The following is a 26,643-nucleotide window of genomic DNA, read 5'->3' as shown; positions in this document are numbered from 1 at the left end:
AAAAAGTTTAGAGATGCGAATGGCATCATTCCAATTTATCCACCCACCATACGCCCCTTTTTGTCTCTGCAAGACAATTAACCCTTTCAACAAGCTTTTGTGTGTAATCCAGAAGATGTCTTGACACTCCCATGTGGGTTTGCCTGTGAGCTCTGGCCTTTTAAATTCTGATAAAGTAATGAACAGTCCACACAGCTGAAGATGCATTTTAATTGGAACTTACAAATCTTAAGTTTTGAATTTTCACCCTCTTAACGACCCAGACCTGACCATGTTCACAGATGGAAGTGCTTCCATCGGTGAAAGGGGGGAGCAGTTATCAGGATATGCTATAATCAACCAGGGTGGGGAGACAGAAGAATCAGCAGCATTTGAGACTCCGTTTTCAGCACAGCAAGCAGAATTGTTCGCACTAATACGCGCATGCGCACTAGGAGCAGGCAAAAAGTAAATATTTATACAGACTCCAGATATGCTTTTGGAGTTGTACATGATTTCGGACAATTATGGAAGAACAGAGGATTCTTAACATCCGCTGGCACCCCAATTCCCCATCAACAGCTAGTAACCCAGTTACTCCAAGCTCTTATGCTCCCAGAAAAGGTAGCAGTGATAAAGTGTACTGCCCATACGAAAGGAAAAACTCCAGTAGATGAAGGAAATAGGTAGGCCAACCACCAAGCAAAAGAAGCCTCAAAGTCAAAGGCCATGGTAGCGCCTAAAATGATGAGCCAGACTAAAAGCTCAAAAGACAAGTCTCCCTCTGAAAAACCTATGCCGACCATTACTGATGTAATACAGCTACAGGAGGACGCTCCTGCTAGCGATAAAAAGTCATGGGAAGAATTAGGATGTACATATGATAAAGAAAGTAAGCTGTGGGTCACCCCAGCAGGGCAGACATGTATGCCCGATGCTTTGGCAGCCTGGGTGGCCGAATGTGTACACTTTGCAACTCACTGTGGTGCTCGCGCTACAGGTGATATATTATTAAAAACCTGGTGGCATCCCAGACTGCAGGAGATAGCCCAACGAATTAGCAATCGCTGCTTGATATGTCAGCAGTATAACCCTGGGAAGGCTGTCCCCTGCGAGCAGGGGAAAACACCACTGCCCGAGGGTCCCTTTGAGACCCTGCAACTGGACTACATTGAGTTGGAAAGATGCCAGTGTTATAAGCATGTATTAGTGATTGTTGATGTGTTTAGTAAATGGATAGAGGCCTATCCTACTGTAGATAATAAGGTTTCAACTGTAGTAAAAGTTCTTATGCGTGAAATTGTACCAAGATTTGGACTTCCATATTGTTTAAGCTCTGATAATGGACCTCACTTTGTGGGACAGATCAATAAAGAATTCTGCACTCAACTAGGAATTAAACAGCAGTTACACTGCGCCTACAGATCCCAGGCAGCTGGGATCGTGGAAAGAGCTAACCAGACTCTGAAAACCAAACTTGCTAAGCTACAAGCAGAGACCGGAGCCACCTGGCTCAAACTTTTACCTGTTGCACTTTTCCAGATCAGAACCACCCCTGCGGGAAAGACTCGATTGAGCCCCGCTGAAATCTTGTACGGAAGACCCCTTCACACCCCCTTGGACTGTCATACATCCCGAGACATTCAGTTCCACCACATGACTACAGAAATGGCTAATTATATAATAGCCTTGACTAAAGTATTAAAGAGTCTCCAATTACAAGTACATGTCACGCAAGAGGAAGTGCCACCCTTAGCTAGCTCCGATATTGTACAACCGGGAGATCATGTGATGATCTGCAATTGGACATGGAAGGGGTTGGAACCACGTTGGGAAGGACCGTTCCAAGTTCTCCTAACCACCCCCACGGCAGTCAAAGTTGAAGGATGCAATGCACATCCACCACTGTAAGCTAGTGAAGTTTTCGTGATTATTAACTTTCGTTTTCAAGTTCTAGGTACATGTGGCTGATCGTTCGACTACAGGATGGGGCTGCCTTTTGTACTCGCGATCCTCGCCAGCACACTACTGTGTGCGACCACTCGAGACCGACGATGTAGACCCGGCGGACGAATTCTGCACCTTTGTAGTGATGACACTTTTAGCTGTGTTAACAGCACCACAGATGAGATCTTATGGACGGCAACTCCGGTGGATACCTGTACCACCATTATTCATCAAGACGAGCAGAAGCCTCGGTTGCTGACTACCCGCGGATCCCTGACCTGCGATCGCTACGCTTGCCGGTGGGATTACCGGTGTACGAGGGAAAGGCAAGCCACGAGTTCCTGAGTATAAGACTATTCATACTCACCCGCCTACCAGGAGGAAGCGGGCAACACACCATGTGACTGCAAATTAATTCCTGTTTATGTCTTATACTTATGCAAAGAAATTGAATATCTCCTCTTGTTGGGTATGTACGCATGTTCCCAGCCATGCCCATGGGGGTGTTCCCTTGGTCCCTCTTTCCTATTTGATCGAGGAGGTTGCAGAATGGGCTTTGCAACGTAATCATACCGATTCTGATAATGATACACAAGATATGATAAATTGGCAGTCGGCTGGGTTCAATATGAACAGGTTTCAAGGATGGTGGTGGCCAAAGTTTAATGCAACCCATCAGCCGCCCTACCTGATCCTCCCCAAGTATGCTAAATTTCCAAAAGGCAGTATATGTTTTAAAAAGGATCATGCCAATGGGACCTACCCAGTAGGTACTAGCCAATGTAACCAGACCCTGATTTGGCAACTACCCATAACTAATCTTTCACAAAAGGGCTTGTTCACCTTTAATTGGTCAGCAGTGAAGAACCAGACTAGTGGCGGTCCTTGGAGGGGGGAACCGACTAGAATCATGATGACGGATGCCAAGGGGAACTTGAGCTCGTACAATGATACCTATTTTGTATTCGGACATAAAGCGTATCCCTGGTTGCCGGAAAATTGGTCGGGTTCTTGCTATAGGGGCTTTGTAGTCCCTGGTATTGCCCATTATACAGACCTATCCGACCATCCCCATGCCCGATCCACTAGGGCCATTGTGCCTTGGGAGGCAATAGCTACTGTCCTTTGGCCACAGTTCGGCAGTATTAGATCTCTCCAAAAAGTCATCCAGCTCCGGGATATATTGGAGCAGGTGGCCAATGATACCGCGGAAGGACTCAGTGAGCTCAGCGCAGAGTTAGTAGCTGTTCGGACGGTTGCCTTACAGAATCACATGGCTTTAGACTACCTCCTCGCCAGCAAGGGAGGTACATGTGCTGTGGTGGGTTCTGAGTGCTGTACTTATATCCCTGATAGCTCGGAGAACATTACTCACCTAGTGGACCACATTCGGGATGGGGTAAAGAGACTCCGCCAGTCCTCCTCAGACGACTGGGGATGGCTGAGGTCTAGTTCCTGGACCACCTATCTGTTTCATGGATTTATTTTCTTTATCGCTATTTGCATTTTGCTGTGTATTATTATAACCTGTGTTAAATGCTTTTGTAATCGTTTAGGCGCTTCTGTGATGCCACAGATGCTGCAGCGGCTTTCCCAATTAGACCCGCAGGACTTAGCACGTGCCGAGAATGCGTATGAGGATGTAGAGCTAGATTTCCCGGAGGCATTCTTCAGACTCTCAAGGATAAGTTTCTGAGGGCTGCGTGATCATGGAATGATCAAAGGGGGGAGTGAGAATGTGAAGCAGGGAAGTGAGGATGTGAAGCAAGGGTTAATAGCCAGAAACAGAAAGAGTCAGGTGGGACATCACAAATTAAACAAATATGTAAGAATATGTTATTGAAGTCATTGCAGGATGTTCAAGGTAAGGGAGTGCGACTATAAGCCATACAGCCTTGAGAAACAAGGCAAAATGGCCGGATGATGAGATATGAAATATGGAGGCCGCTTGCAATTATAGCCACCATTTACCAATTAAGCTACTAATTAGGCTAAAACTGCTACATTATCATGTGCCAATAGATAACCTCAAGGTTTGTAAAATCATGTATTGGAATTATTGTAATAACCAATGTAAGAGCCATTGATAAATCATGGCTGGACACCTGGTGTTTTGCTGAAATTGCTATACGCTTTTGTGCCAATAGACAACCGCAAATGTCGACCTCAATGTCTGTAAGATTATGTATTGAAAATATGACAATAACAAATTAATCATGTCATGTACTAAACATTTGGTAAAAACAAGCTGTAATCTGTATTGGGGCAAGCTCAAGTAAATGTAAGAGACAACCCCTTAAAAAAAAAACATATAAAAGAAGGGTGCTTTGAGCAAGACTTTGGCACTCTCAGAGAGGTGGTTCTTTGGAATACCTAGAGAGCGGCCCCGATCGCAATAAAGAATATTCTAAAGTACGGACGTGTTCGAGATCATTTCTTCCGGACTGAGAGACAAGTGAATTAGACTCGCATTCACACAAACACTCTCCCGCATTCTCACACAGACACGCTGACTGAAGGTGGCACGGTGGTGCAGTGGTTAGCACTGTTGCCTCCTGGCACCGAGGGCCCGGGTTCCATCCTAGCGCCGGATTGCTGTCCGTGTGGAGTTTGCACATTCTCCCGTGTCTGCATGGGTCCCACCCCCACAACTCAAAGATGAGCAGGGCAGGTGAATTGGCCACGCTAAATTTCCCCTTAATTGGAAAAAAAGAATTGGGTACTCTAAATTTATTTTTAAAAACCAGGTACACTGACTGAAAGCCAGGTGTTGAAAGATGGAGCTGGAACCTATCTTTACACGCTTTATTTGTTTGCAAGAAATACACATTACAAGCATACACCTCCTAATCCAAGAGTAACTGCTGATGCCTGGTTTTATCTAGTTTATCTGGTGATTCCCCACCAGCTTCAAGCAGTTATACAGAATTAATATTCAATTAACCTGGAGTGGAGCCTGCCTGCATATCACTGTTAACAAGAACATTTTCAAACCCAACCACCTCCTAACATCACCTAGGGGAGGTATGGCTAATCCTATTAGAGACCAGCGCCCAGAGCCTGGCACCCAGAGCCCACCACCCAGAGCCCACCACCCAGAGACACCCGACACCCACAGCCAGACCCCCAGAGACACCCAGAGCCCGGCACCCAACGACACCCAGAACCTGGCACTCAGAGACAACCAGAACCCACGGAGATGTTGCCAGGCAACTTGCTAACCAATTAGAATTAGAATTAGAACAGTACAGCACAGAACAGGCCCTTCGGCCCTCAATGTTGTGCCGAGCAATGATCACCCTACTAAAGCCCACGTATCCACCCTATACCAGTAACCCAAAAACCCCCATTAACATTATTTTTTTAGGACACTAAGGGCAATTTAGCCTGGCCAATCCACCTAACCCGCACATCTTTGGACTGTGGGAGGAAACCGGAGCACCCGGAGGAAACCCACGCACACACGGGGAGGACGTGCAGACTCCACACAGACAGTGACCCAGCCGGGAATCGAACCTGGGACCCTGGAGCTGTGAAGCATTGATGCTAACCACCATGCTACCGTGCTCCCCTAATTGTTTACACGGTGGACACGAGGAGACTGAGAATCAGAAATGAAGCTATTTGACAGTAAATACTGGACTTGCTCCCGCGCTGGGTCCCGCAGTTCGTGACGGTCAGACGGAGCAGACCATAGTTGAAGTCACTAGTTTCCGTGGACGAGGCTTCGATGATGATAGTCATGGTCGTTCCAGCAGGTGTATGGTCTGGGATGGAGAAGAAGGCAACACCTTTGATACTCTCGCCCTCCTGAAGGGACACCCTGGAAGAGAGAAAGTGATTTACAGCGAATGTACATCACAGAACCAGACCATTCGGCCCATGTGCCACGTGCTGTTTTCCCTGCCCCACACGAGCTTCCTCCCACCCCATCTTGCCCCATCACCATATCCTCCTATTTATCTCTCCTCATGTGATTATCCAACTTTCCCCTGAAATACATCAACACAATTCACCTCAACCACTCCCTGTGGGAGCGAGTCCCGCATTCTCCCCACTCCCTGTGGGAGCGAGTCCCACATTCTTCCGCACGCCTTGTGGAGCGAGTCCCACATTCTCCCCACTCCATGTAGGAGCGAGTCCCACATTCCCCCCTTTCCCTGTGGGAGCGAGTCCCACATTCTTCCCCATTCCCTGTGGGAACGAGTACCACATTCTCTCCACTCTCTGGGAAAGGAAATGTCCCCTGAATTCCCCATCGGATATATTAGTGACTGTCACATATTGATGGTCTGAGTTCTGGTCTCTCCCCCGACACATAAGAACATAAGAACTAGGAGCAGGAGTAGGCCACCTGGCCCCTCGAGCCTGCTCCGCCATTCAATGAGATCATAGCTGATCTTTTGTGGACTCAGCTCCACTTTCCCGCCCGATCACCATAACCCTTTATTCCTTTATTCTTCAAAAGACTATCTATCTTTATCTTGAAAACATTCAATGAAGGAGCCTCAACCGTCACTGTGCAAGGAATTCCATAGATTCACAACCCTTCGGGGTATAGAAGTTCGTCCTAAACTCAGTCCTAAATCTGCTTTCCCTTATTTTGAGGCTATGCCCCCTCGTTCTGCTTTCACCCGCCAGTGGAAATAACCTGCCTGCATCTATCCTATCTATTCCCTTCATAATTTTATATGTTTCTATAAGAACCCCGCCCCCACATTCTTCTAAATTCCAATGAGTACAGTCCCAGTCTACTGAACCTCTCCTCATAACCAACTCCTTCAGCTCTGGGATTAATCTAGTGAATCTCCTCTGCACACCCTCCAGCGCCAGTACGTCCTTTCTCAGGTAAGGAGACCAAAACTGAACACAATACTCCAGGTGTGGCCTCACTAACACCTTACGCAATTGCATCATAACTTCCCTAGTCTTAAACTCCATCCCTCTAGCAATGAAGGACAAATTCCATTCGCCTTCTTAATCACCTGTTGCACCTGTAAACCAACTTTTTGTGACTCATGCATTAGGACACCCATGTCCCTCTGCATAGCAGCATGTTTTAATATTTTATCATTTAAATAATAATCCCGTTTGCTGTTATTCCTACCAAAATGCATAACCTCACAATTTTCAACATTGTATTCCATCTGCCAGGCCCTAGCCCATTCACTTAAACTATCCAAATTACTCTGCAGGCTTCCAGTATCCTCTGCACTATTTGCTTTACCACTCATCTTAGTGTCATCTACAAACTTGGACACATTGCACTTGGCCCCCAACTCCAAGTCATCTATGTAAATTGTGAACAATTGTGGGCCCAACACGGATCCCTGAGGGACACCACTATCTACTGATTGCCAACCAGAGAAACACCCATTAATCCCCACTCTTTGCTTTCTATTAATTAACCAATCCTCTATCCATGCTACTACTTTCTATTAATGCCATGCATCATTATCTTATGCAGCACCTTGTCAAAAGCTTTCTGGAAATCCAGACATACCACATCCATTGGCTCCCCATTGTCTAACCCACTGGTAATGTCCTCAAAAGATCCCACTAAATTAGTTAGGCACGACCTGCCCTTTATGAACCCTTGCTGCGTCTGCCCAATGGGACAATTTCCATCCAGATGCTTCGCTATTTCTTCCTTGATGATAGATTCCAACATCTTCTCTACTACCGAAGTTAAGCTTACTGGCCTATAATTACCCGCTTTCTGCCTACCTCCTTTTTTAAACAGCGGTGTCACGTTTGCTAATTTCCAATCCGCCGGGACCACCCCAGAGTCTAGTGAATTTCGGTAAATTATCACGAGTGCATTTGCAATTTCCCTAGCCATCTCTTTTAGCACTCTGGAATGCATTCCATCAGGGCCAGGAGACTTGTCTACCTTTAGCCCCATCACTACCTCCTTAGTGATAGCAATCGTCTCAAGGTCCTCCCCTGTCATTGCCTCATTCCCATCAGTCACTGGCATGTTATTTGTGTCTTCCACTGTGAAAACCGACCCAAAAACCTGTTCAGTTCCTAATCTCCCATTATTAAATCTCCTTTCTCATCCTCTAAAGGACCAATATTTATCTTAGCCACTCTTTTTTGTTTTATATATTTGTAGAAACTTTTACTATCTGTTTTATATCCTGAGCAAATTTACTCTCATAATCTATTTTATTCTTCTTTATAGCTTTTTCCAACCCTCTAGTCTCCTACTAATCTTTGCCACTTTGTATGCTTTTTCCTTCAATTTGATACTGTACTCTCCATTATTTCCTTAGATATCCACGGTCGATTTTCCCTCTTTCTACCGTCCTTCCTTTTTGTTGGTGTAAACTTTTGCTGAGCACTGAAAAATCGCTGGAAGGTTCTCCACTGTTCCTCAACTGTTTCACCATAAAGTCTTTGTTCCTAGTCTACATTAGCTAGCTCTTCTCTCATCCCATTTTAATCGCCTTTGTTTCAGCACAAAACACGAGTGTTTGATTTTAACTTCTCACCCTCCATCTGTATGTTAAATTCCACTATATTGTGATCGCTCCTTCCGCGAGAATCGTTAACTATTAGATCATTAATCAATCCTGTCTCATTACACAGGACCAGATCTAGGATCACTTGTTCCCTCGTAGGTTCCATTACATACTGTTCTGGGAAACTATCGCGGATACATTCTATAAACTCCTCCTCAAGGCTGCCTTGACCGATCTGGTTAAAATAATCGACGTGTAGATTAAAATCCCCCATGATAACTGCTGTACCATTTCTACATGCATCAGTTATTTCTTTGTTTATTGCCCGTCCCACTGTAATGTTACTATTTGGTGGCCTATAGCCTACTCCTATCAGTGACTTTTTCGCCTTACTATTCCTGATTTCCACTCAAATGGATTCAACCTTATCCTCCATAGCACCGATGTCATCCCTCACGACTGCCAGGATGTCATCCTTAAATAAAAGGACTACACCACCTCCCTTACCATCTACTCTGTCCTTCCGAATAGTTTGATACCCTTGGACATTTAACTCCCAGGGCGGGATTCTCCCCTACCCGGCGCGGCGGGGGGTCCCAGTGGGACAGAGTGACGTGAACCACTCCGGCGTCGGGACACCCCAAAGGTGTGGAGGAGGGGCTAGGCCCGCACCTTTAGGGGCTAGGCCTGCCCCGGTGTGGTTGGCGCTCCGCTGGCTGGCGTGGAAGGCCTTTGGCACCACGCCAGCTGGGGCCGAAGGGACTCCGCCGGCCGGCGGGAGTCCGCGCATGCGCGGGAGCGTCAGCGGCTGCTGACGTCATCCCCGTGCATACGCAGGGGGGGGGGTCACCTACGCGTCGGCCATCGTGGAGACCTACATGGCCGACGCGTTGGAAAAGAGTGCTCCCACGGCACAGGCCCGCCCGCGGATCGGTGGGCCCTGATCGCGGGCCAGGCCACTGTGGGACACCGGTGCTGGAGAATTTGGCGGCCGGCGAGGCCGGGAATCACGGCACCCCCCCGGCGATACTCCGACCCGGCGGGGGGGGGGGGGGGGGGGGGGGGGGGGGGGGGGGGACTCGGAGAATCCTGCCCCCAGTTGTGACCATTCTTTAACCAAGTTTCAGTAACGGCCACTAAATCATAGTCATTCACATAGTCAAATATACACATTCACATACAAATATAAACATCTCCACGTCGACGCGATGGAAACCCTTTCCAACTTTTTTTTTGAAAAACATTTTATTGAAGCATTTCTATATATACATCAGACACAACCTTAAAAAAGCAAGCAAACAGGAATGCAAATAATCAAAACAATAAATATCTAACGCCCCCCTGTCCCACCTCCCGCTCCCCAGCTCCCCTACCTCCTTTTTTAACCACCCTCCCCCCCCCACCCCTCCCCCCCCCCCCCCCCCCCCCCCCCCCCCCCCCCCCCCACTGCTGACATCTTAACTGTTTTCAAAAAAGTCGATGAATGGCTGCCATCTCCGGGCAGACCCCTCCACAGACCCTCTCAAGACAAACTTTATCTTCTCCAGCCGGAGGAACTCTGTCAGGTCCCTCACCCACACCCCGGTTTCGGAGGCCCCGAGTCCCTCCATTCCAATAAGATCCGTCTCCGGGCTGCAGAGAGGCAACGTTCAGGACATCAGCCTCCCTCGCTCCCTGGACCTCCGGGTCTTCTGACACTCCAAAGATCGCTACTTCCAGACTTGGGACCAACTTCACACCCAAGACCTCCGACATAACATTGACAAATCCCCACCAGAATTCCCCAAGCTTCGGACAGGCCCAAAACATGTGGACATGTTTCGCGGGCCCACACACGCACTGCCCACGCCTATCCTCCACCCCTTCAAAAAACCTGCTCATCGAAGCCATAGTCATGTTTGCCCTATCAACCACTTTAAACTGAATAAGGCTAAGCCCAGGACACAACGAAGATGCATTCACACCTCTACAGTGTAGAGGGAGCATTGCTCTGTATCTAACCCCGTGCTGTTCCTGTCCTGGGAATGTTTAATGGGGACAGTGTAGAGGGAGCTTTCCTCTCCATCTAACCCCATGTTGTACCTGTCCTGGGAGTGTTCGATGGGAACAGTGTAGAGGGAGCTTTACTCTGTATCTAACCCCGTGCTGTACCTGTCCTGGGAGTGTTCGATGGGAACAGTGTGGAGGGAGCTTTACTCTGTATCTAACCCCATGCTGTACCTGTCCTGGGAGTGTTCGATGGGAACAGTGTAGAGGGAGCTTTACTCTGTATCTAACCCCGTGCTGTACCTGTCCTGGGAGTGTTTGATGGGGACAGAGTAGAGGGAGCTTTATTAAGTATCTAACCCGTGCTGTATCTGTCCTGGGAGTGTTTGATGGAGACAGTGTAGTGGGAGCTTTACTCTGTATCTATCCCCGTGCTGTACCTGTCCTGGGAGTGTTTTATGGGGACAATGTAGAGGGAGCTTGACTCTGTATCTAACCCCGTGCTGTGCATGTCCTGGGAGTGTTTGAAGGGAACAGTGTAGAGGGAGCTTTACTCTATATCTAACCCCGTGCTGTATCTGTCCTGGGAGTGTTTGTAGAGGGAGCTTTATTAAGTATCTAACCCGGGCTGTATCTGTCCTGGGAATGTTTGATTGGGACAGTGTAGAGGAAGCTTTGCTCTGTATCTAACCCCGTGCTGTTCCTGCCATGTGAATGTTTAATGGAGACAATGTAGAGGGAACTTTACTCTGTATCTAAAACTGCAGTGCTGTTTGTCCAGGTTTATCCAGAGCTGCAGGTTACCGGAGTGATGGAGGCCAGTCAGCCGGTGAAGATTGAGAATTGGTGCAAGAAGGAGAGGAGGAGATGCAGTGGACACATCCCTACAGTGCAGGAGGAGGCCATTCATCCCATCAAGTCTGCACTGACTCTTTAAAAGAGCACCCTACCCAGGCCCAAATCCCCACCCTATTCTTGCAATCCCACCCTAAGGGCCAATTTAGCATGACCAACCACCAAGCATGCCCATCTTTGGACTGTGGGAGGAAACCGGAGCACCCAGAGGAAACCCACACAGACATGGGGAGAAAGTGCAAACCCTACATGGCCAGTCATCTGAGGTTAGAACCGAACCTGGGTCCCTGGTGCTGTGAGGCAACAGTTCTAACGACGGTGCTGTTTTGTTACGTGTGTGGTAGGTAACATGTGCTACTCAATCCTTGGTTAGTGATGAGGTATTCTGAATCCCGATGAAGAAGATTTGAACTCTTCCAGTAGTAACAAAAGGTTTATTGAATAACTACAACAATATTTACATGAGTTCTTTACTTTAACTTTGATACTAATGACAAGGTTAACAAGATCTAACTATGGTAACTATACGTAACTCCACTGGCCATCTAAACTAGTCTAGCTGTTGCTTTGATTACAGTGCACCCAAGAGAGCAAGAGAGACCCAATGTAGCTGCCTTTTATACCCCTGTTGGTCCGGCCCTCTAGTGATCATGTGGTGCTACTGATTGCACATTAATCCCTTGTGTACATGCACACATGGAGATCACTGCATCCCCCTTTTTTCATGTTACATATTTTCTGTATGTTGTAAAGAAAATTGAACAAACATAATGGATGCAGTTTGCAAAGGCATGACATAAAATCAATTAGTTCGTCCGTCAAATGTTAATACATTTAGTCTCTTAAGTTTTTTTTGGGCTTGCGTGAAATAGGTAGACAAATGATGTTATGCACAAGTTGTGATGATCTTGTCGATTATACAAAGTCAATTAATATTTATGAGTGCAATCTTAATTTTAAAATTTTTTGTGAGTCCATACTTTATGAGTTTGTTCGGTTGAGTTGCTTTCTTCTACTGTTGTTGAAGTGGTGATGTTGTTATTTCTTTGTGAACATCGTCAGTGTCCCTGTGTTTAAGTAACCAAGAAGTCATCAATGACGTATTTGAATTGTTGAATCACTTTGTTGTCTGATTTATGCTTTTTCTTTGCTCTATGCTTGTGATAGCGATTGTGTTACATCTTTGTTTTCTGACATGGACTTTTTCCTGTGTTTGTGGTATTGATTCTGCATGTCAACATTTCTGAATGTCAACATTCTTGAAAGCTGATTTGCTTGTTTGTTGTGGAGCAAATGTGAATTCGTGAGATTTGTTGCCATGCCATGGCATGTTTGTACACTCGTCATTGTTTTGCAGTGTGCTGTGGCATTGTCCTTCATGTGCAGAGTTGTACAATGTTGTACGGGTCGTTGTTTCATTGTTGTCATTTCTGTCTTGGTTGTTTTCATTGTCATTCTTATTGTTGTCGTTCTTGTTGTTGTTTTTGTCGTGCTTGTTGTTTCTGTTTTTGTTCCTTTCTCTGTTGTTCTTGTTGTTTTTCTTGTCATGTTTGTTGTTTCTGTTTTTGTTATGCTTCTTGTTGTTTTTGTTGTTGTTCTTGTAGTTTTTGTTGTTGTGCGTGTAGTTTTTGATGTTGCTGTCATTGTTCTTGTTTCTGCTGTGCTTCTTGCGGTTTTTGTTGCTCTTGTTGCGCTCAATGAGTGTTCCCTGTGGATGATGTGAGTCATTGTTACAGTTATTGGTGTCAGTGTCCTTTGTGGTATCTGTTACATTCAGCGTTTATTCTTGAGAATTGTGAGAATGATCTGATCTTGCATTGATGTTGGTGACATCAGTCATTTATGGTGGATTTGATTCCTCTGCTTTGCCTTCTTGGTACTCCTCTTCTAGAGTAATTTCTGGTTCACTTGAATCATCTGTCTTGGTGCCCCTCTTCTGGAGTTATGTCTGGTTCATTTGAATCACCTTTGGTTTCTTGGTGCTCCTCTTCTGGAGTCAAAATCTTCAGACTTTCTATTAACGTGGTCTCTCTGGACTCTTAGTGCTCCTCTTCTGGAGTCAAAATCTTCAGGATTTCTATTGACGTGGTCTCTCTGGACTCTTGGTGCTCCTCTTTTGGAGTCAAAATCTTCACGATTTCATTTGACGTGGTCTCTCTGAACTCATGAGTAGCCATCCTCTGATTATTGAGTGCTTCTGTGCAGACGAGCTGAGATATGTCAGTCTTGCTGTGATCCTGTACATCCTGTATGGGAATTGTGAATTCTTCATCACTTGTCTCACATACAGTGGGTAGCCATTCAGTGTCTTCTTGTTGGTTAAATGAGCTGGGTAGACTTTCATAGTCTTCTTCTGGTGGCTCAAATAAGCTTGATAGAACTTCATGGTCTTGTTCATGCATGGTGTTCACTAGGGAGTGTTTGCTTGCTTCTCTTTTTGAATCTGTCACCAAGCTGTCTGTAGAGGCTTGCATTGCTCTCTTTGTGGAGGCTTGCGTTGTTCTCTTTGTGGAGGCTTGTGTCGCTCTCTCTGTGGAGTCTTTCATCGCTCTCTCTGTGGAGGTTTTCATCGCTCTCTCTGTGGAGTCTTTCATCGCTCTCTCTGTGGAGTCTTTCATCGCTCTCTCTGAGGAGTCTGTGATCGCTCTCTTTGTGGAGTCGTGCAGTGTTCTCGCTGTAGAGCCGATCTGTGCTCTATCAACGGAGTCGTTCTGTGCTCTCTGTGTGGTGTCGTCTTCTTCTTGGGTATTGCTGTCATCCAATGTATCAACGATCTGCCATGGTATCATGGTATTGGATTCATCTACCATGAGAAGAGTAGTGTTGAGCTTTTCAACCTTGTTGCCGATGCTGCGATCAGCATATCCGAACAACTCAGCCATATCTGAACAGTATTGTATGTATTGTTCGATAGACAAATCATCCCTTTTTGATTCAAAATTGTTATCGTTCTCTTCATGTTCACTGAACAAATCATCTTCTTTGGTTTCGGATTTTTCATTGTGCTCTTCACTTTGGGTGGTGCAGACTGCTTGTTCCAGGGTGTTGTGAAAGTTACTTTCAACTGCTGGTGTAAGTTCAGGCATTGTTCTGTCTTTTGAGGTAAGAAAATTAGGTTTTGCCACTTTAAATTTCTTTTTGTTCATTTTCGTGCATTTCCCTTTTAAGTGGGCGTGGTCACGGTCATCTGACATCATGACACTAGTGACATCTTGCAGAGGACTCGATTGCGCTTGCGCACTCTAAGTTTCCTGGGCTGTGCGCTCTGTGCGCAACTGCGCATGCGCGGTTTCACACGCATGCGCAGAACAGTTTTGCCGATTAGCGTCTTTTACGGAAGTGCGCATGTGCGACTCCTTTCTCAAGATGGCCACCGCTCAGAACTTCCGTCTTCTTAAATTTCAACCCTGTCTCTGCCTCGTGGTGAGTATTCGTGCCCTTTTTACCGATTTTGTTTTCTAAATAATGATTCTGTGTTTGTAGAGTCTCAAAGTGTTGATTTTGGTTTTGTTCATAAGCAAGGCATTTTTTATTAGTGATTTCTCGAGTTAGATACTTATTTTGGATAGTCTTCCCTCAAATTTTGAACAGATAGTCCAGAAATTAATTGATTCATTATGAAAATGAAAAATGAAAATCGCTTATTGTCACGAGTAGGCTTCAATGAAGTTACTGTGAAAAGCCCCTAGTCGCCACATTCCGGCGCCTGTCCGGGGAGGCTGGTACGGGAATCGAACTGTGCTGCTGGCCTGCCTTAAGTCTGCTTTCAAAGCCAGCGATTTAGCCCAGTGTGCTAAACCATTATCACAGTGTCTCTGAAATCAGCATAATCACAGCCTTGTGGTATTAATTTGAGATTTGTAATAAAATCAGTGATGGGCCCTCCGTTTCTCTGGCATTTATGACAATTGTTAAATCTTTCCAGCATCTCACCAGACTGACTCTTATAGTGTTCATCAAATTTTTTGAGTATTACTTCTATTTTGGTGTCGTTTTCACCTTTAAGTAATTAAAGCAATTATAGATTTCTCTAGCTTCATGCCCTCCTATTGAGAGTAGTAGTGCTATTGTTGTTGCATTAGAGACCGTGCTTAAACCATTAGCTGCGATAAATATTTGGAATATCTGTTCAAATCTTTTCCAGCCATAACTTAAATTACTGGTTGTTTCCAGCTGCCCTTGAGGTCCAATGAGTCCCATAGTTAGTTGTCGAGGATCCATTTGCTGCGAAGTCTTCCACAGTTGAATGTCCAGTCTTCTCTTTTTCTTCTCTTTTTATCTAATCTCTTTTTGTCTAACCTAATCTAACTAGTTCTGTTAAAGCCACTTTCTTGGTACCGTGTTTTGTTACCTGTGTGGTAGGTAACATGTGCTATTCAATCCTTGGTTAGTGATGAGGTATTCTGAATCGCGATGAAGAAGATTCAAACTCTTCCAGTCGAAACAAAAGGTTTATTGAGTAACTACAACAATATTTACATGAGTTCTTTACTTTAACTTTGATACTAGTGATAAGATTAACAAGATCTAACGATGGTAACTATACGTAACTCCACTGACCATCTAAACTAGTCTGCTGTTGCTTTGATCACAGTGCACCCAAGAGAGAGAGAGAGACCCAATGTGGCTGCCTTTTATACCCCTGTTGGTCCAGCCCTCTAGTGATCATGTGGTGCTACTGATTGCACATAAACCCCTTATGTACATGCACACATAGAGATCACTACATGTGCCACCATGCTTCCCCAACCACAGCTCATGTAAGGTTGAGAATGCGAGGCCTTCATGAATTACCTTAACCGCTTTGGGAATTGAACCTGCGCTGTTGGTTTTGCTTTGTATCACAAGTCAGCTGCCCAGCTAACGGAGCTAAAATTGCCCCAATATTGGGAAAATGTAGAGGGAGCCTTACCCTAAAGCTAACCCCATGCTGTGATGAGTTGTTACCTGGAAGGGCTGATTCTTTTGGAGAAATTCTGATCATCTCTGACAACCAGGTTGTAGATTGAAGACGGAGCCTCTGATTTCAGAGTAAATGTCAAGTTGAAATCCTGTCCTGATTCGATCATTTCCTTATCCTGTACCTGGTTCGAGACAGAGTCCCAGAATGTTACAAATCGGCTGCACCTCCTGGTCTACACATCAGTGTACAACACCCTCTCTGTGACCGGGCTCCAGGGAGAGAGCGAGAGAAGAGAGAGAGACTTAGAGAGAAATTGAGAGCGAGAGAAGGAGGGAGAGAGAGAGAGAGAAAAACAGAGAGAGATACAGAGGGAGAGAGACTGAGAAAAACTGAGGAAATGAAAGAAATAAAATGGGAGGAAAGAGAAACAATGAGAGGAACACAAAGAGAGGGACAGAGAAGAGATTGGAAGAGATAGACGGAGAGAGAGTGGCAGAAAGAGAGGGAGTGAGAGAGAATTGAGTGAAAGACAGCAAAAGAGAGAGGGAGCTGGAGGAATAGGACAAACAGAGAGGGAAAGAGAGACAGATAGAGGTAATTAGTAATAATCTTTATTGTCACAAGTAGGCTTACATTAACACTGCAATGAAGTTACTGTGAAAAGCCCCAAGTCGCCCCATTCCAGCCCCTGTTTGGGTACACAGAGGGAGAATTCAGGATGTCCAATTCACCTAACCGCACATTTTTCGGACTTGTGGGAGGAAACCTGAGCAACCGGAGGAAACCCACGCAGACACGGGGAGAACGTGCAGATTCCGCACAATCAGTGGCCCAAGCCGGGAATCGAACCTGGGACCCTGGTGCTATGAAGCACCAGTGCTAACTACTGTGCTACCATGCCGCCCAATGACAGGCAATGACAGAGGGAGAGAAAGGGAGAGAGAAGGATAGAGAGAGAGAGAGAGAGACAGACAGTGAGAATGTGATCCAGAGAGGGAGAGAGGCATGGGATGGGAGAGAGAGAGTGGGTTGATTCCTTTGTAACTGCCATTGCTGGTGTGGAAACATCCTCATTGAGAGGGGGCCCTTTGAATCTGACGTACTTTTAATTTACACTTTCAGGATATGACATTAAACCAAGGTTCCACCTGCCTGCTTGGGTGGGTGTCAAATACCCCCGGTCACTATTTGGAAGAAGAGGTGGTCATGGGGTTAGGGGTTGGGGGGTGGTACGGACATTCTCCATGGTGCCCTGGGGCCCAATATTTCTCCCTCGATCAACATCGCCAAATATACAGATGATCTGGGTCATTATCATCCAGCAGAAGAGGATTCTGGGAGAAGTCATATAAGTCACCTCAACTGTACTGTGGGTAGCCGAAGGAGTGATGCCAAGGAGCGGTTAAGCTCGAAACACTACATTAGTGTTTCCCTTCCTCCCTCCTCCACTGACCAAAAAAAAGCACTATGAAGGGGATAAGTAAGAAGGTGGCAGAGAGATGTCACTGAGGTGCATTCTGGGAGCAGTCGCGCCGTCACCACGACTGAACAGTGGATCGTTGTCAGATGGCTTGATGGCTCTGAAGCTGCAGGTGGATTCACTTCGGAGCATCTGCAATGCTGAGGAAGTCGTGGGTAGCACGTTCGTAAGTTGGTTACACCGCAACTAAAAATTACTGAGGAAGATAGGGAATGGGTGACCACCAGACAGAGGAAGAGTAGAAAGGCAGCGGAGGGTCCCCTGCGGTCATCCCCCTCGAAAACAGATATATTGTTTTGGATACTGTTGGGAGAGATGGCTCACCAGGGGAAGGCAGCAGCAGCCAGGTTCATGGCACCGTGGCTGGCTCTGCTGCACAGGAGGGCAGGGAAAAGAGTGGCAGAGCTCTAGTGATAGGGGATTTAATGGTAAGGGGAATAGACAGGCGGTTCTGCAGTCGCAAATGAGACTTCAGGATGGTATGTTACCTCCCTGGTAACATACCATCCCAAGGGTCAAGGATGTGTCGGAGTGGCTGCAGGACATTCTGGAGGGGGAGGGTGAAAAGCCAGCTGTCGTGGTGCATTTGAGGTCACCAAAGATATACGCAAAAAATGGGATGAGGTCCTACAAGCTGAATTTAGGGAGTTAGGAGTTAAACTAAAAAGCGGAACCTCAAAAGTAGTGATCTCAGGATTGCTACCAGTGCCACATGCTAATCAGAGTATGAACGTCAGGATAGCTAAGATGAATACGTGGTTTGAGGGGTGGAGCAAGAGGGAGGGATTCAAATTCTGGGACATTGGAACCAGTTCTGGGATAGGTGGGACCAGTACAAACCGGACTGTCTGCACCTGGGCAGGACCGGAACCAATGTCCGAGGAGGAGTGTTTGCTAGTGTTGTTGGGGATGGTTTAAACTAATGTGGCAGGGGGATGGGAAATGATGCAGGAAGTTGGAGGGAAGTAAAGTGGGGACAGGAACAAAAGACAGTAAAGGGAAAAGTGGAAGGCAGAGAAACCAAAGACAAAAATCTAAAAGGGCCGCATTACATCATAATTCTAAAAGTGCAACAAATGTCACAACAACAAGCCTGGTGGCTCTGTGTCTCAATGTGAAGTGCATTTGTAATAAGGTTGATGAATTAACTGCGCTGACAATCATTAACGCATATGATGTAATTGGGATCACGGAGACCTGGGTCCAGGGTGACCAAGCATGGGAATTCAGCATCCAGATATATTCAATATTCAGGGAAGATGGAAGGAAGGGAAAAGGAGGTGGGGTAGTGTTGCTGGTTAAAGAGGCGATTAGTGCAATAGTAAGGAAGGGCATTAGCCTGGACGATGTGGAATCTGTATGGGTGAAGCTACAGAACACCAAAGGACAAAAGGCGTTAGTGGGAGTTGTGTACCAACCGCTAAACAGGAGTTGTGAGGTTGGGGATGGCATCAAACAGGAAATTAGAGATGCGTGCAGTAAGGGTACAGCAGTTATTATGGGTGACTTCATTCTGCATATTGATTGGGCCAATCAAACTAGTAGCAATGCGCTGGAGGAGGATTTCCTGGAATGTATAAGGGATGGTTTCCTTGACCAATATCTTGAGGAACCAACTAGAGAGTAGACCATCCTAGACTGGGTATTGTGCAATGAGAGAGAATTAATAAGCAACGTTGTGGTGCGAGATCTTTTAGGGAAGAGTGACCATAATATGGTAGAAATCTTCATTAAGATGGAGAGTGATACAGTTAAGTCTGAGACTAGGGTCCTGAACTTAAAGAAAGCTAACCTTGATGGTATGGGACATGCATTGGCTAGGATAAACTGGCAAAGGATACTTAAGGGGTTGACAGTGGATAGGTAATGGCAGACATTTAAAGAACACAGGGATGAACTTCGGGAATTGCATAGCCCTGTCTGGCGTAAGAGCAAGACGGGTAAGGTGGCTCAACCATGGCTAACAAGGGAAATCAGGAATAGAGTCAAAGCTAAAAAAGAGGTATGTAAATTGGCCAGAAAAAGCAGCAAGCCCGAGGACTGCAAGAAATTTAAAATTCAGCAGAGGAGGACAAAGGGTTTAATTCGGAAGGGGAAAATAGAAAATGAGAATAAGCTTGCAGAAAATATAAAAAATGACTGCAAAAGCTTCTATAGATATGTGAAGAGAAAAAGACTGGTGAAGATAAATGTAGGTCCCTTACACAGCTAGAATCAGGTGAATTCATAATGGGCAACAAAGAGATTGCAGACCAGTTGAACAATTACTTTCAATCTGTCTTCACTAAGGAGGACAAAAATAACCTTCCAGAAATACTGGGGGACAGAGGGTCTAGCATGAAGGAGGAACTGAAAGAAATCCTTTTTAGTCAGGAAATTATATCGGGGAAATTAATGGGATTAATACCCAATAAGTCCCCAGGGCCTGATGCTCTGCATCCCAGAGTACTCAAGGAAGTGGCTCTAGAAATAGTGGATGCAATGGTGATCATTTTCCAGTATTCTATAGACTCTGAAGAGCTCCAATGGATTGGAGGACAGCTAATGTTTTATTTTATTTTCCTTTTTATAAATTTAGAGTACCCAATTAATTTTTCCAATTAAGGGGCATTTTAGCGTGGCCAATCCACCTACCCTTCATATCTTTGGGTTGTGGGGGCAAACCCCACACAAACACGGGGAGAATATGCAAACTCCACATGGGCAGTGACCCAGAGCCAGGATCGAACCTGGGACCTCATCGCCATGAGGCTGCAGTGAGGAAAGCTCATGTCACCCAACTTTAAAAAAAAGGTGGGAGAGAGAAAATGGGGAAAATTATAGATTGGTTAGCCTGATATCGGAGGTGGGAAAAATTCTGGAGTTAATTATTAAGGATGAAATAACTGAGCATTTGGAAAGTGGGGACAGGATCGGTCCAATTCAGCAAAGATTCACGAAAGGGAATGTTTGACACATCTTCTGGAATCTTTTGAGGATCTGACCAGCAGAGTGGATCAGGGTGAACCAGTGGATGTTGTGTATCTGGACTTTCAAAAGGCTTTTTACAAGGTCCCACACAAAAGATTAGTGAGCAAAATTAAAGCTCATGGTATTGGGGGTTATATATTAATGTGGATAGAGAACTGGTTACCAGACAGGAAGCAAAGAGTGGGAATAAACGGGTCCTTTTCAGAGTGGCAGGCAGTGACTCGTGGGGTACCACAGGGTTCAGTGCTGGGACCCCAGCTATTCACAATATGCATTAATGATTTGGACAAAGGAATTGCATGCAGTTTCTCCAACTTTGCAGACGGCACTAAGCTGGGTGGCAGTGTGTGCTGTGAGGATACAAAGAGGCTGCAGGGTGACTTGGACAGGCTGGCTGAGTGAGCAAATATTTGGCAAATGCAATATAATGTGCGTAAATGTGAGGTTATCCACTTTGGTTGCAAAAACAGGAAGGCAGATTATTATCTAAATGGCGGCAGTTTAGGGAAAGGGGAAGTGCAATGAGACCTGGGTGTCATGGTGGAACTGTCACTGAAGGTTGGCATGCAGGGACAGCAGGCGGTGAGGAAAGCTAATGGCATGCTGGCCTTCACAGAGAGAGGATTTGAGTATGGGAGCAGGGATGTCTTCCTGCAGTTATACAGGGCCTTGGTGAGGCCACACCTTGAATACTGTGTGCAGCTTTGTTCTCCTAGTTTGAGGAAGGACATTCTTGCTATTGAGGGTGTCCAGGGAAGGTTCACCAGGCTAATTCCTGGGATGGCAGGACTGACAGATGAAGAAAGACTAGATCGACAGGGCTTGTACTCACTGGAGTTTAGAAGAATGAGAGAGAATCTCATAGAAACATATAAAATCCTGATGGGACTGGAGAAGTTAGATGCGGGAAGAATGATTCCCGATGTTGGGGACGTCCAGAACTAGGGGTCAGAGCCCGAGAATAATGGGTAACCATTCAGGACTGAGATGAGGAGGAACTTCTTCTCTCAGAGTTATGAACTTGTGGAATTCTCTACCACAGAAAGCTGTTGGCGTCAGTTTGTTGGATATATTCAAGAGGGGGCTGGATGTGGCCCTTTCTGCTAAAGGGATCAAGGGGAATGGAGAGAAAGCGGGAGTGGGATTCTGAATTTGCATGATCAGCTATGATCATATTATCATAGAATCGTAGAATTTACAGTGCTGAAGGAGGCCATTCGGCCCATCGAGTGCACCGGCCCTTTGGAAAGAGCACCCTACCCAAGCCCACACCTCCACCCTATCCCCGTAACCCAACCCCACTCAACCTTGTTGGACACTAAGGGCAATTTAGCGTGGCCAATCTGCCTAACCCGCACATCTTTGGACTGTGGGAGGAAACCGGAGCACCCGGAGGAAACCCACACAGATACGGGGAGAAAGTGCAGACTCCGCACAGACAGTGACCCAAGCCGGGAATCGAACCTGGGACCCTGGAGCTGTGAAGCAATTGTGCTAACCACTATGCTACCGTGCTGCCCATACTAGATGGTGGTGCAGTCTCGAAGGGCTGAATGGTCGACTCCTGCACCTAATTTCTAACTGTCTGTCTATCACATTGCTGCCTGTGGGATCTTGCTGTGCGTAGATTATCTGCAGAGATCCTACATTGCAACAATGACCTCAGTACAAAACCAGTCCTTCACTGGAGGTGGGAGGATTTGGTACATGCTGGGGGGATGCTGGTGGTGGTGGTGGGGGGGGGGGGGGGGGTCTGAGTGATGCCGGGGATATGCAGACCTGTCTTTAGGAATGAAAGTCGTTTGTTGAAGGTTGGTTAATTGTGTTGTCAAAGATTTGCAGAGCAGGACATAGAGTACATCTAAAGAGAGACTGCTGTAACACTAGGTTGTGATGTAAGGGGCAGACATTTATCATCCTGCAATCTGTACACAGAGCGGTTATCAAGGAAAGAATTAGCGTCTGGTTTGAAGTTTCAGCAGAGGCCACAGAGTCTATTTGGAACAGGTACCGTCAGCGTAGCTTGAGAGGTGGAGATCAAGGTGCTGGACTGCCTACGGAACACATTTCCCATCCCATCCTGTCCTTGGACAAGCAGAAAGAACGACTCCCTTGGGACCATCTCAATATCCACCATGAAGGTCTGGTCAGATTCTGTCGGGTTGAGGACATTTGCGACCTGCAAGTTCTCTCCGTTCACATCGAGCAGCAGAACATGAGATATCAATGAGTTGTGAAAGGCAGAGAGACCAGTCACTGAGATCACTAGTGTCGCATTCCGACCTGGGAGAGGGAAAAGGTCAGAGAAATAATCAGCGAGCAATCAGATTGGCACAATACTCGGAAATCATCAGGCTGAACTCACTCTGCATGTAACCCCATGCGATACCTGTCCTGGGAACCTGTCCTGGGAGTGTTTGATGGTGACAGTGTAGAGGGAGATTTACTCTGTATCTAATCCCGTGCTGTATCTGTCCTATGAGTGTTTGATGGGAACTGTGTAAAGGGAGCTTTACTCTGCAGCTAACCTCATGCTGTACCTGTCCTGGGAATGTTTGATGGTGACAGTGTAGAGGGAGTTTTACTCTGTATCTAACCCCGTGCTGTACCTGTCCTGGGAGTGTTTGATGGGAACAGTGTAGAGGGAGTTTTACTATGTATCTAACCCCGTGCTGTACCTGTCCGGGGAGTGTTTGATGGTGACAGTGTTGAGAGAGATTTACTCTGCATCTAACCCCGTGCTGTATCTGTCCTGTGAGTGTTTGAATGAGACAGTGTAGAGGGAATTTTAATCTGTTCCTAACCTCATGCTGTACCTGTCCTGGGAGTGTTTGACAGGAATAGTATAGAGGGAGCTTTACTCTGTATGTACCCTCGTGCTCTACCTATCCTGGGAGTGTTTAATGGGAACAGTTCAGAGGGAACTTTACTCTGTATGTAACCCTGTGATATACCTGTCCTGAGATTATTTGATCGGGACAGTTTCGAGGGAGATTTACTCTGCATCTGGCTCAGTGCTGTACCTGTCCTGAGAGAGTTTAATGGGGTCAGCATAGGGGGATCTTTACTCTGTATCTAACCCCGTGCTGTACCTGTCCTGGGAGTGTTTGATGGGGACAGTGTGGAGGGAGCTTTACTCTGTATGTAACCCCGTGCTGTACCTGTCCTGAGAGAGTTTAATGGGGTCAGCATAGGGGGATCTTTACTCTGTATCTAACCCCGTGCTGTACCTGTCCTGGGAGTGTTTGATGGGGACAGTGTAGAGGGAGCTTTAATCTGTATCTAACCCTGTGCTGTACCTGTCCTGGAAGTTTTTGAAGGGAACAGTGTAGACGGAACATTATTCTGTATCTAACCCTGTCTTGTATCTATTCTGGGATGTTTGATGGGGACATAGTTGAGGAAGCTTTACTTTGCACCTCATGCAATAACCCCTTGTCCTCGAAATGTATAATGGGGACAGTTTTGAGCGAGTATTTATCCAACCCTGTGTTGTACCTGTCGTGAGGGTGTTTGATGGGAACTGTGTAGAGGGAGCTTTACTCTGTATCTAACCCCATGTTGTACCTGCCCTGTGTTGTGGGCCAGGGTTTAGGAAACTCCAAAGTATATTATGGAGTTCACCTGACCTATAACTGTTTATTGATTTTAGTTACGATGAGCACAAGAGCCTGCCTTTCAGGTGTTATTCCAAAGAATTCATTGGCACTTTTAATCAAAAAACAAGCTATATTCTACGAATTTAGTGAACATTTGTATAAACACACACAGTAAGAATTGTTATCAACTACAAACATAAAGACCCCACACAGCTAGAGTAGTCTATGTATAACCCTTAATGAATTCCCCCTTAACTGTTCCAATTCAATAACTAAATCCAAGTAAACCCAGAAACAGATTTTCAAAGGTATGGCCCAGCACACGTCATTCTCACTGGTATAAGACTTGTTATTGATACTCTGTTGCCCTTTTCAAATAGCAGGTTTGAATTCCTTCCAAAACGCAATTATCTTTTTTAAGTTCAGTAAGAAGTTTTACAACACCAGGTTAAAGTTTAACAAGTTTGTTTCGAATCACTAGCTTTTGGAGCACTGCCCCTTCCCTCAGGTGAAGGAAGAGCAGTGCTCCGAAAGCTAGTGATTCGAAACGAACCTGTTGTACTTTAACCTGCTGTTGTAAGACTTCTTACTGTTCTCACCCCAGTCCAACACCGGCATCTCCACATCATCTCTTTGAAGTTATCAAGCAGTCTGGAAACAGCTTTAAAATTGAAGGTATACATAGAACATAGAACAGTACAGCACAGAACAGGCCCTTCGGCCCTCGATGTTGTGCCGAGCAATGATCACCCTACTCAAGCCAACGTATCCACCCTATATCAGTAACCCAACAACCCCCACCATTAACCATATTTTTTAGGACACTAAGGGCAATTTAGCATGGCCAATCCACCTAACCCGCACATCTTTGGACTGTGGGAGGAAACCGGAGCACCCGGAGGAAACCCACGCACACACGGGGAGGACGTGCAGACTCCGCACAGACAGTGACCCAGCCGGGAATCGAACCTGGGACCCTGGAGCTGTGAAGCATTTATGCTAACCACCATGCTACCGTGCTGCCCCATATAGATGTGGGGTATAGAGACACTTCTTTCAACCTGTGCAGTTCAAAACCGTCCAAACTCAAAGCAAAAGTGAAACTCAGAGCCACAGCCCAGCTCCACACACACAATGACATCACTGAAGCTATGTGATAAGACAAAACCATTTCTTAAAGGGACACTCACATGATACATGGGAGTGTTTAATAGGGATACTGTAGAGTGTGCTTTACTCTGTATCTGACGCTATGACGTACTTGTCTTGGGTGTGTATGATGAGGACAACATGGAGAGAACTTTGGTCTGTGTCTAATCCTGAGATGTACCTGTCATGGGAGCATTTGATGGGGACAGGGAGGGCGAGCTTTACACTGTCTAACCCCGTGCTGTACCTGTCCTGGGAGTGCTGGATGGGGCCAGTGCAGAGGGAGCTTTACTCTGTATCTAACCCTGTGCTGGGCCTGTCCTGGGAGTGTTTGATGAGAAAAGTGTTGACGGAGCTTAACTCTGCATCTATGCCCATGCTGTACCTGTTCTGAGAATGTTTGATGGGTAAAGTGCAGAGGGAGCTTTACTCAGTATCTAACCCCGTACTATGCCGGTCATGGGAGAGTTTGATGGGGACAGCATAGAGGGCAATTTGCTATGTATCTAATCCTGTGCTATACCTGTCCTGGGAGTGTCTGATGGAGACGGTGCAGTGGGACCTTTACTCTGTATCTAACCCCGTGCTATGCCTGTTCTGGTAGTGTTTGATGGGACGTGTAGAGGGCAATTTGCCCTGTATCAATCCTCTGCTGTACTAGTCCTGGGAGTGTTTGATTGAGGCAGTGTAGAGGGAGCTTTACTCTGTATCTAACCCCGTGCTATACCTGTCCTGGGAGAGTTTGATGGGGACAGTGTAGAGGGAGCTTTACTCTGTATCTAACCCCGTGCTGTACCTGTCCTGGGAGAGTTTGATGGGGACAGTGTAGAGGGAGCTTTACTCTGTATCTAACTCTGTGCTGTATCTGTCCTGGGAGTGTTTGATAGGGACAGTGGAGAGGGAGATTTACAGCTTGAACAAAGGAGCTTGGAGCAAACATACCTGAAATTGGTTGACCAGAGATGGAAGTGAAACCAGGATGGGGTCCATCAAACGGCTCAATAAAACTGAACGAAAAATCAATCAGACTCTGCCCTGCCAAAGAAATGTGCAAGGTTTTAATTCTTGTGGATTGGTGATCAAGGTGTTTCTATATCGGGTTGTTGATGTTCGGGCTGTTGGTGTTTGGGGTATTTATATATCAGGGTGTTGGTGTTCAGGGTGTTTATATATCAGGGTGTTGGTGTTCAGGGTGTTTATATATCGGGCTGTTGGTGTTTGGGTGTTTATATATCAGGGTGTTAGTGTTCGGGGTGTTTAAATATCGGGGTGTTGGTGTTCGGGGTGTTTATATATCGGGGTGTTGGG

General features: G+C 46.1%; 1 protein-coding gene across 1 annotated transcript in view; it reads right to left on the bottom strand.

Annotated features, from left to right (window-relative positions):
- Nucleotides 1–5,475: 5,475 nt before the first annotated feature.
- Nucleotides 5,476–26,643, bottom strand: part of LOC119974244 (von Willebrand factor A domain-containing protein 7-like) — a 117,782-nt gene continuing 96,614 nt past the window's right edge. Inside the window, exons 2-5 of the mRNA XM_038813013.1 lie at nt 26,278–26,370; nt 22,599–22,870; nt 16,182–16,318; nt 5,476–5,749 (exon numbers count right to left, since the gene is read on the bottom strand). Of these exons, the coding sequence (XP_038668941.1) occupies nt 5,506–5,749; nt 16,182–16,318; nt 22,599–22,870; nt 26,278–26,370 (746 nt within the window). The 3' untranslated portion in view covers nt 5,476–5,505. The remainder of the gene's footprint in view (nt 5,750–16,181; nt 16,319–22,598; nt 22,871–26,277; nt 26,371–26,643) is intronic.

Source organism: Scyliorhinus canicula, chromosome 12 (genome assembly GCF_902713615.1).
Source record: "Scyliorhinus canicula chromosome 12, sScyCan1.1, whole genome shotgun sequence".
Taxonomy (NCBI): domain Eukaryota; kingdom Metazoa; phylum Chordata; class Chondrichthyes; order Carcharhiniformes; family Scyliorhinidae; genus Scyliorhinus; species Scyliorhinus canicula.
Note: the sequence above shows the minus strand (reverse complement) of the source record. Positions and strands in the feature narration are given on the sequence as shown.